Source organism: Cyclopterus lumpus, chromosome 9 (assembly GCF_009769545.1).
Source record: "Cyclopterus lumpus isolate fCycLum1 chromosome 9, fCycLum1.pri, whole genome shotgun sequence".
NCBI classification, from domain to species: domain Eukaryota; kingdom Metazoa; phylum Chordata; class Actinopteri; order Perciformes; family Cyclopteridae; genus Cyclopterus; species Cyclopterus lumpus.
Window position 1 is genome coordinate 22,736,444 of NC_046974.1, and position 12,145 is coordinate 22,748,588.

At 41.3% G+C, this 12,145-nt stretch overlaps 1 protein-coding gene across 1 annotated transcript; it reads right to left on the minus strand.

Annotated features, from left to right (window-relative positions):
- Nucleotides 1–6,974: 6,974 nt before the first annotated feature.
- On the minus strand, nt 6,975–11,085 carry LOC117736644 (homeobox protein orthopedia B-like). The gene is made up of 3 exons (XM_034542111.1): nt 11,049–11,085; nt 10,295–10,695; nt 6,975–7,472 (listed from the first exon to the last, which is right to left on the minus strand). Exons 1-3 carry the CDS (start codon nt 11,083–11,085, stop codon nt 6,975–6,977), a joined length of 936 nt encoding a protein of 311 aa, XP_034398002.1.
- Nucleotides 11,086–12,145: the final 1,060 nt, after the last annotated feature.

Sequence of the window (12,145 nt, forward strand, 5' to 3'; positions counted from 1 at the left end):
TTTGTCTGACTTCAAGCATAAATCGTTGGAGGGCTCTTATGAATACCAACTACATTGTGACATTTGCTCAGTTTGAGGCACAAAGAAATGAGGTGAACATTTGAACCGCATAAGAACCATCGCCATGTGTCCTCAATTTAATTTAAGGATGGATGAGTGTTGCCATTGAAATGTAGAAGTAGGTCATGTTCATGTTGTCATCATACCTGTTTTCACCCTTTTGACAAGATTTTTTTAAATATATATATTATATAAAACATTTTTTTTTGTTATTCAGAAGTATAACTTTACAAATATTTACAGTTAACCCTTGTTATAATCAAGATATGAGTGGAAAGAAATTCTACAAATAAATGAAGTAAGGTTTTTCCTATTTATTTGAACTTCATTAGACATTTAACCCGTATGTGTACAGATTGTAAAGCCCTCTGAGGCAAATTTGTAATTTGTGATATTGGGCTATACAAAATAAACTGAATTGAATTGAATTGAACCCATTCAGGTCGGTTTACACAAGCTGAACACACACAGTAACGTGTCAGTCTAGAGTACACATCAGCCCCGTTGAACACATTGTCTTTTCATATTCAACACATGATGAGCTTCCTTCTAAATTAGTGCAATCCAGAATAAGTTTCTGGATGGAATCTGGGATGAAAAGCTCAAAAGAAGACTTGACGTCCTGCACATGAGTAGCTGCATCCGTGTTGGCCCTGAATGCACCCTTATCACATTGGCAGCCATGCAGCTCATTTCTTGGGCAAGAAGACCGTTTAATTTCTTCACTTCCTGGCTTCTGAAGGGCTTCTTCTGACAACGGCAGCATAAAAACAGAACTCTTTCACTCACACACACACACACCCACACACACACACACACACACACATGAACACACAACATCCTGTATGTAATATACATGTGTAGGGAATGAAAACGGGTCCCACAGACCCAAAAACCACACAAGGGATGGTTTAATTAAATTTGTATAATAAATGTAAAAATGTCACTGTTGCCCTGTTATATAAATGTGTGTATTTCTTTCAAAGAATAGTTCAACATTCTGGGAAATGCCGTTATTTATTTATTTGTTGTTCTTATCAAGAGTAAGATGATAAAAATGACACCACTTGTTGGCCCATTAAATATGAAGCCATAGTCAGCGAGCTTAGCTGTGTGTTAGCTTTGCACAAAGTCTGGGAAACAGTTAGCCCATCTGTCCATGTGCAATAATTAAACACAAATAAGACTCTTGCTTCTACTACTTAAACAATTCACGTCATTCTGATGTGTAAAATGTTGAACTATTGTAGCAGATGTCTGCATTTCTCATTTCCTGATTCATGTTGGCAGCACTAACGGGCTGAGCAGGCAAAATATTAACACAAAACTACCACAACTTTTTAATCAGCTTCAGTTGGTTAAGGTGGAGCAAAATTGATTTTATATAATGATGTCTAGTTAAATATATAAACACTTTGTATATGTGTGTAAATAAAATATACATAAATATATTTATACATTTATATATATGAAATTATACGACATGTACATCTATATAGACCCATGCTGCCCACCCAAGTTTATAAATAATATAAAAACAACAATTTATATCTGGACCATGATTGTGGTCTCAGGATGACATGATTGAACTTATCAAAGCACAGTTTCACACAGAAAAACATTATTCACAGCTGATCTTGATTGGAAAACCTTATTTTAGATTATTTATTTAGTTTGAGTCGAGCATGAATGATGTGAAAACTTTACCACACAAATGAGATTTTATTTAAATGTGCTCCAGATTGACTGGCCGGCCTCTCTTACAATAATAACATGTTCAAGATGGTGCCAGTTCTATACTTTTATTTACGTGACGTTTATAATCAGATCAAAAGATGAACATGCAGTTTGTGAGGCTGGTTGTCAAGGCCATGACCTGGGGCCTCCCTGGCCCTGCAAGACGCACAGGCCGGCCATGAGGACGAAACCTAAAAGTCTACAAGTATAAAAAGGTGGACCGGCCCCGGTGCAGGACGCTACCTGGGGGGTCGATCAGGACACAAACATTGGCAGTCTCATGGCGGAGGATCCTTGAGAAGGAATCCCTTCAAGCGTCCCGTCAGACTCTGAGGCGTTTCTTCAGAGGAGACGAGGAGACGAGGATATTCTTCTCATTACCGGCTGCGTTGTGGTTAACGTTGAATAATTGAAAACGTAAAACACATTTTGAATTCAGTAGCCTCTTCATCTTCTTCATAAACTTCATTCATTTATAGTGGGTCGAAAAATTATTTTGAACACAAGAAAAATTCCCTCCGCATGTTTTGTCACATATGAGGCTGATGAACATGATCTTCTTCTACACCTTCAGGCACAGAGCAAAGCAACTTCCCATCTGAAGGTCTACATTGAAGCTTGTTTCACCTTTTAGAGACATTGTCTTGCATTAAACTACATATCACCAAGCTACCACATACATCACTGCAATGATCCAAATTCTTTAAAAACACACACACACACGCACGTGTACACACAAATACAGGCAGCAGCTGGTGTGTGTGTGAGAGTGTGTCTGTGTGTGTGTATGAATGGGACATGCTGAGTGGTAACCTGCTCTCCACTCTAACCAGATAAAAGGTGCAGGGCAGAAACACGTCGGTAATTGATTGCTAATTAGTTCCTTTGTTGTCGTCCATTGTGTCGTGACAGAGCTTTGCCCTGGGCTGTCTATTCACCGGCAGAGTCTGTGGCCTCGCGGCGAGGACATACGCATATAGCCAGTCCATAATGAGACAGAGGGATGTAACCCCAACAGGTGATCGGAGCTGCTTTAAAAAAACAAAGCCGCAGTTGCACTACAGAGGACATGACAGTGTAAATGTTTTTTTACCCACAGGCATCCTCAGACAACAACAACAACAACAACAACAACAAAAAGCATGCTGGAAAGTCTCGTTCCATGATTATTTGTAATGTCCAGCTGCATTCTGCTTTACAGTATGTGGTGACAGGACACTTACCATACCAGCTATATGCTACACCCACATCATCGCTCTCTCCCTCTCTCATCAGTGCATGAGAAATTACCTAATGAGGAATGGGTCGCACATTTCCACAAACTCATTAACCCGCGAGCGAGTGAGACTAATTGCAGCGTTTGGGTAATGTGATTTCACATCTGTTACTGCGGCCCAGGACACAGTAGTAGTCAACGCGGGGCTGCTGGATCTGGTGGGCTGGGCCACATAAGAGCTATAGCTCAACCAGAACAACACACACACACACACACACACACACACACACACACACACACACGCACACACACACAGCTCTAGTCTGGATGGGTGGAGCAGCAGTCACTTTGGCTGTGGTTATAACGGCTGATCGACTATTGTCACGCGATGTCGTGTAATTACATGCCTCTGCAGGGAAGGTGGGCCACCTGCATTCATTCTGATAAAAAAATGATATATATATATATATATAGACTGCTGCTAGAACTGGGCTAGGTGGTGTGTAAGTGAATAATATAGTAACGGACAAATAAGTAATGACTTTGACTTGGTGACCATCATGAAACAAAATAGCCATTCAAAAGAAAGATAGCATCAATTTGTTGTTTTTCTCTCTGTTTCACAAAAGATTTCCATTTATTTTGACATTCAATGTCAAATTGAAAGAGCTGCTAACAAATGCCCTAAAAAAGGGGTTGACCATCATAAGCACAAACAATTGATAACCTGGTGTTTTTTCTTCCATACATTCACTAAGACTTGACTATAAATTCAATGTGGAAAAATATTATTCTTTCTTAATTAGGGCTTTCTTGCTTTTCTGTAATTGGCCTGTCTTCCAGTCTGTACATTAATCCAGTGTGGCCTGTTTATTGCGTCAGTTGCAAATAGCTTGGAAATACAAATTGTAAAAAACTGTCTTTTGTTTTTTTATTGTATGTTGAAAAACTTAATCTCATTCAAGTTAATTGCATATAACCGAAACACACACACACACACACACACAAAGCAAAGCAAACACACACACAAAGCAAAGAAGAATAAATAGTTGTTTCAGGGTCTTGACTTGAGTTGGTATTTTCAATAATTCAGTAAATTACTGCAAACAAATTTATGTTAATAGAAAAGGTGGGAACCAACTGTTTAATATGGGAAAAGTAATATACTTTTGTTAATTATGATTAATCCTTTGTTTAACCCCCCCTGCATTGTTACAGAAACTCCAATTATAAGTTTACAGGCAGTGGGACTGCTTATGGTAATGCCATATCTCATCAATTACCATCCCGTGACCGTAAATTGGCCTCAGCGCTGACAACGAGACGAGGTTAACACGCTGATTAATTTGGGCTGCTGTGATTTCAGGCTCAAGTTGACACTTATAATCTTTGACACAGACAGTGAGGTTCGCTCACTTTCATAATGGAAAAATGTTATTTACCTCTCCCGGAGCCGAGTTTGCATCTCACATCAGGATAATTAGAAATGAAGCTAACGCAAACAAGGTGAGTTTCTCTTATTACACAACTGGTGGGCAAGTAATGAGGAACTTTGAATAAATGTCAAATGATCAAAAGGTGTAAAACTGCTTAACTATCTGTGTTTTATGTTTTTGTTATTACATTACATTACATGTCATTTAGCTGACTTTTATCCAAATCGACTTACAATAAGTGCATGCAAAACACTGTAATCTCTATAGGCGTAATAATAATTCAGAAATAATAGAAAACGTGTCTGTTAAACAACTCCAGTGTGACAGTGTCTCAGTTTAGATTCAGAAGTGTCTGAGGAATGTGTTTGTCCATTGCTTCATCAACATATAATCAACATTCGTACTATTTCTATGTTATGGATGCTGTAGTGATTGTTAGATTGTGAATGCGACTGCGCTGCTAAACGTAGTTGAGTCTTCTGCATTTTGTTTCTTTTCTCGTCCCATAAACACCTCAATCCACTTGTTTCATTACTTAATTGGTATTTTATTTAATGGATTTGTGCTGATCACTGTGTTAGTGGTCTGATTGACAGGTGCAAGACAGCTCCTCCCATAAACAGCTTGTGCTGCATTAGAAAGCTAAAGTAAGCCAGTGAACTAGTTATTGATAATTCCAGGACACACAGTGATGCAGTATTTTGAACTTATAGATTTTCCTCAACTGTATTGTTATAATTAAAGTTATAAGAAATGAGTAGGATCTAAAGTGAATCTCTGTGTGGTGCATGGGTCCAGTCCCCCAGTGTTTCTGCAGGCCTATCTGCATTTAGAATTATGCACATAATTAATGTGAAATCTGCAATATGATTCTGTGCTAGTCCATGTGACAGAATTGGCCTATTTACTATATGTCACTTAGAAACTACCTATAGCATAAGATTATTGACAGGCGGGAAAATGGTGGAATTCCTGTTGCCTTAAATTTTCTTTCACACTCCCATGACAACTGGACGGCCTTGTGTTTTCATCTCTTCTGGTATTTCTAGAATAATATTGGATATTTTAACAAGATGAGTTTTGCTGCAAACTAATCAATTGCTGTCATATGTACTTCTCGAAGGATGGATCATAGCAGCAATTCAGCCTTCTATTAAACACTATAGAAACCACACACACACACACACACACACACACACACACACACACACACACACACACACACACACACACTGTGATTCCTCCTGCTTAGTTACAGTCCATCCAGTCTGCTCAGTGGGATGACCGTCATGCTAAAAGCAATGACCGTCACATCCCCGCGCTGACATCTTTACCGCTCCTGTCTGCCACACTGGGACCAGTCACCCTTCATAAACCCTTTAACCCAGTCACCTCAGACACTGGTCACTGAGCAACGACCACTAATATAAGTTTGCCCAACAACATTACATCCCACAAATATATATAAAAGTCCCATTATAGTTTTTCATTGGGACAATCCAAATAAACTACAGGTACCATCAACAACCGACTGGCATGGTGGAGTGCCCGTTGGAATTTGTACAAAATGGACATTATATATCTCGTCAAACTTAATGGAGACATGAATCATTCTTGTGTTGACATTCTTGAAAATTACTTTTATTTGTTTGTTCATTTTTAAATTGGTACAAACCCGTCAACGTGGAGCATTTGATCAAACATTTAAGAAATGTGTCAAGTAATAGCACATACAATAAGTTAAAACATGTCACAAAAAAGACCAGCGGGTACATATAGCAAGAATGTTTTATCTACACAAAACATCCTAAAACAGCATAGGCCTACTGAAAGATCATTGTTTGTTTTTTTTGTCCTCTTAAGATTTATGCTCCCCTCTCATGCAGACGAGACTGCAGGTCGCCTCACAAAAGTATACCTCTTCAATCTGAGTGGGCATCATTTTCTCCTTAAATTATCCAAGCGTTTAAATCCACATGCACAGTGCATGCCCGAGACCCAGTTCAATAGGCCCACCAACAGTGTGGTGCGTGTGTGGTAGGTAGGCTGTTACCAGAATGTATACCCAATCTTATAAATAACCGTTTGACATAACACAACTTCACCTGAACACAATAACGTGTGTGCGTAAAGACACACTCAATGAAAACGCAAATACGACGATTGTTTTGGCTCTCAGTAATTAGGGCCATTAGTCTAGAGATCATTACAATAGTATTCATCATCAATAGTTGATCAAATCCTTTTGAATTAAGATAAATAACCCCAAACCCAAGATATTTTTTTCTTCCATTTGTCCATCAGTGTTGTCCTTCACTTTCTGCCATTATGCCTATAGATGAAGTGCAGTCTCCATTTGCTCACATCAGGCCTGATTAGCTCGCGCTCTCGTTTTGATCTAATAGCTGGAATAAAAACCGAAAAAAGAGCCGCAGGGTGGGGCTGGGAGGGGAGGAAGTTGGGAGGAGAGGATTGCGGCGGGGTGTTTTGTTGTTGTTGTTGTTGTGGTTGTTGTTGAAATGTCACTAAGTGAAGCTCATGGACACTGTGTGCTCCAGCGCTTTGCGCCGCAGTGACGCGATGCTTGTCCCTCTCCACATGTCACTGTCCGGGGAACTACACAGCTGCGACGAGCCCGATACGTTCGTGGGGCCGGAGAGAGAGGCCGACATTCCGGGGAAATGCGACTGGTAGAGGTGGGACTGCAGGCCGGAGCCGTTGGAGGAAAGGCCGTTGGAGAGACCCATGGAGTTTGGTGGCCCCGGGCCCAGGCCGCACTGTGACAGGGACTGCATGCCCGGCTGGCGACCCATGGCCGGCGGGAGCTGCAGCTGGGAGACGCCCGGCATCCCCGTGGCCCAGCGAGAGTCGTTGGCGTGGAAGGAGCAGAGGCTGTTCTCCATGGCGGCCGCGGCAGAGAACTGTTGCAGGCCCGGTGTTGGGAGCAGCGTCCCCGGGGAGCGGAACACATTGGTGGTCTTCTTCCTTTTCTTCCATTTGGCGCGTCTGTTCTGAAACCAAACCTGCGAGCACAGAGACACGGCCGTGAGCCACGAGACCTACAGACCGAGGAACACGTGTGTGTGTGTGTGTGTGTGTGTGTGTATTACACCGTGATGACGGCATCAAGGCAGATGTTGGAAACATGTTCCTATAGGATACGTGTTTGCATGGGAGAAAAATACCGTTTACGCACGAAACTCAGACGAAAATCTCGCCACACTTTAAGGCTCTGATAGGACATTATTGTCTTTATAACATGTATACAACACTGTATATGGTGTATATAATGATATACATATGGGTATATAATTGTATGTTATAGCAGGGACGGTTGGAGATTGCGTCCTTCATAGCACCTCGTATACAATGTCCTCAGCACTAATCCTCTTTACCAGCAGGTCTGGATCTGACCCTGTACTGTCTATGTGTCTACTGTGACATAACGAAATGAATAAGACTATATCCACTGCAACTATAGCCTGGGCTGAACTCATGAATTGTTCTAAATTGCATTAGTATAATGTATGAGTTCATATATATATATATATATATATATATATATATATATATATAAAAGTGTATTTATATGTGTGTATATATATATGTATGTGTATATATATATATATATATATATATATATATATATATATATATATATATATATGCATACATACATACACACACACACACACACATTAGGAGAATCCTTTTTAAATGAAGCTATTGTAAATGTCAATCATCCGGCTACTGAACCCTCTGTTTTTAAGAGGCTTTGGGTGGAACTGAAACAGATTAGAGGTCGGGGGTTGTGAATTTCATTGTATATTAAATTACATTTTTGTATACAAACGCAGCCGTCGCGGGTGTATTTTATCACTGGTGTTCTGCAGCAGGAAACATGTGGATTTAAATCCAAATGTCCCGCATTATTGTACACAATCCACGTGAAAGTAAATGTCCACTCAACCAGGTCCACGCGCGAGAGCCCGCAAGCACAACGACCCACCTATCCGCAAGCTAAAGAAATAACGCTCGCGCGTCCCCCCCTTTGAGCTTTATACAGATTTCACCATCTTCGGGCGTGATTAATGCGCGCGCGAGGCCGTGAGTCGATGCCTTCGTATTAAAAGTGAAATCTCGCTCTCATTCCGCTCAGCCATCCGTGACACGTCGCCCAAGCCCATTACACTCGGAGGGGGGAGGGGGGGAAAGAAAATGCAATTTCTCATTCGATTAAAAAAGTACAATATATTCTTGAGTCCTATTAAGACGTCGCTGATGGAGCATTCTGGAGAGGAGAGGCTGTGGAGGCACGCGCGCGGGCCAACACGCCCACCGAAGGCTGCACCTGCTCGACCCGCACTAATGTTTACCAACAGCGACCTGCACGAGCCGGTAGGACCACGCGCTGCACAGAAGAAATAATTCATTATTAAGGTGACTAATGGTTATACTGGTTTTTATTGCTTTCAGTGGGATAATTTGCATGAATTTCACATCACTGGTTAATAACCCGTTCACCGTAATAAATAAGACTGAAATTGGTTGATAATGTGTTTGGTTTATTAGAGGCTTGTTCCTGCACGGTTGTTACAAGCACTGCCAGTCTTGGCCAGTATACATTGTTTTTTAAAGTGGTTCGTTTTATTCCCCACCACCACCTAAAACATAAATAAATAAGCTAAATAAATAACGTTTGCGTTTTAAAATAAAATAAATAAATGAATTTCACGCATTAATTCCATTAAAAATTGTGCCACAGATTCCAATACTAATTATTTTCTAAATAATGAAGGACATTCTTAAAGATGTTTCCCGATAATATATTGGCCATTATTTTTGGCAAGGGTATAAGTCCCATTTGTAATGGTAAAGACAGCAAAGAAAAAATCATTACCAAAGCCTAATTTTATAATTATAATTTTATAATTTGTAATTTTATGCAAAATATGCAGGTCCACAGAAACAAAAAGGAAACGAAAATTAAGCAAATGTAAAGAAATAAATGAATAACTTTCCCCCACCCAAATTCAATATTTCCAGGTGCCAGCCAACATGGCGTTATGCAATATCCCTCTGAAATGTTTAAGAGCCATCTGGATATTTTTTACTTTAAGGGCCCCGGATTTCTGTTTGTTTATCCACAAGTGAGCCATATGTTCAGCACCTTGGACAGAGCCACTCGTATATCAGATTGGACACGACTTCTTAGAATTACATATTGATTGCTTTTTGGACAAATCGTGGCATATTTGGATCAAATAATGAAATCAAAGTATGCTTGAGCTTGTATTTTCTAAAACAAATGTGTGTTGCACATCAGAACACAACGAGTAGCGTGAGAAATAACACGGGGGCTTTCTTTTCTCATTTGAGCATACTAAGAGGATACAGTGATGAACCTAAATAATAAGATATTTCTAAATGATTCTATTACTCTAATGATGCATAATAGTATACGTTGTGTGTATTGTAACTTCGACTGCACTAGTGGCGTCAATCCACCCCGTTAGTTTTGATATTTCAAGCATTTGCAGCCAAACCGTTACACCTAATAGCCCAAAAGATGCAGGGCACAAGGACCAGTGACAAGTAACTGAATTATGGGACATTTTAGAAGTGGCCTAACTCTCCATCTACAAGCGCGTGTTCGTCCTGAATCCTCTCCTCTCCACCCTACTTTGCTCATCGCTTTCCAGAAGGATTTAAAGGACGATGTTGGACATTTGTATGGTTACAAAAAAGAGATCACGAGATCAAAATCTGGAGCCAAAGCCGTTCCCTGCTATACACCACGCGAGTGTTTACATCCTGTAACATCCACATTGCGCCAGTGTGTTACCTGAACTCTGGACTCCGTGAGGCCGATCCTCAGAGCCAGCTCCTCCCTCATGAAGATGTCGGGGTAGTGGGTTTTGGCGAAGCTGCGCTCCAGCTCGTTGAGCTGCGCCGGCGTGAAGCGCGTCCTGTGCCGCTTCTGTTTGGCGGACTGACTGGAGCTCTGCTGCGGCTGCTGCTGCTGCTGCTGCTGCTGCTGCTTCTCCTGCTCCTTCCCGTTCACCGTCATGCCGCCGGAGTTGGATCCCACGGTGGCGATGTCTTCTCCCGGTAAGAGGGTGGTTCCCTCCACGGAGTCCGAACCGGGGGCCATGTCTCCCGGGTGCCCCTGGTCGGGCACCCCGCCACCCAGCCGGCACTTGAGAGCCTCTCGATGACCGAGTAACTCTGCAGCATCCTTCATCCCTGAGAGGATGAGGAGGAGAGCGGCTTTGAGTAAATACATGACAGATCTTACAGCGCCGCATTGTTAAATGAGTCACACGAAAAAAGGCAACACATGCATAATAATTCAAAGAATACAACAAATAAACTCATTGTAGCTTGGGTTGTAATTTTAAATAACATTATTTTTGTTTTGCTGTCAGATCATTTATCATTCCTTATACATTACTGCAAAGAATGGCATACACCAACGATAAAGCATTTAGCTGTTGACACAATTAAGCACACAGTCTGTCTATCACATCACAATGTTGAAGAAGAAGTTGGAATCTTACACTGGAGTTTAGGGCCGGAGTTTAGTGACGATAACTCACCCAGCCGAGCATCCAGGAGGTCGGCGTGAGAGAGCATCGCGTACCGCTCCAGGGTGAAATGCGGTCCAAAAAAATCCCACAACTTTGGGGCAATTTAAAAAGTATATATCGTCTAAATGAACGAAAATTCGGTTTGTGGTTAAAAAAAGGAGGTCCCTTGCATTATAATGTCCTTTAGAGCGACGGGGAGGCGCTTATTAGTTGAAAGAACCCGTGAGCTTCCTCAAATAAGAGCCAATCAGAGCGGGAGTTTGGAAATGTCAGCGACGTGACTCCCCCCTCTTTTCCTCTTCTTCTTTTTTTTAATACACACATACGGAAGAAGGCACGCGCGCACGAACACTACAATTCAATTCAATCCTCTGCCACTCCCGTCCTCTGATTTATAGTTTTTTTCATACTCAAATTATCCCACGTTGGACATCTTAATGTGTTTGTTTAATCTCATATAGTCGGTGCAATGACGGGACTCCTGTTTGTGGACATACATGTAAAATACTGGAAGGCGAGCTCGTGCTGGTTTGATTTTGCTGCAGGAGAACAAGAGCGTGCGCGGCTATTTGAGCCAAAGCATATACAAATAATTCCATTAAATTCTACATTTGTTCAAATGACTGCTATGTTAATTTGCCTGATTGAAGACGGTAAACCAGAAAGAGAGGATTCATTTCCCAAAATAACGAAAATGAATCTATAAATTAAAACCGAGTTCGAGCCAGGGTGTACCTTCATATACAATACTGTATTTCTATTGACAGGTCGGATTGAGTGCATTCTGTACATGATCAGTGTGGACTTAGGTCAAAAACAGGAAAAGAAAACCTATGAAGCCGTGTGGCGCCAGGCCTGCTTCCAGAGCCCCACTTCCCCCCCACCGTCCTTGGATCACAAACAAAACGAATATCGCTCTCATTCCCCCATGGCAGGTGATTTGTGGAGACAAATCGAGGAAATAAATAAATAAACGAGTACAGATGGATTTAAGCCCCGTTAGTGATCGGCCGCTTTAACTCCCATCGACTTTTCATCAACGCGGGCGCAATTAGAGGTATTTAGGCCTGTTTGGTTCAAACAAAATCAGACGTGGTGGACCCTAA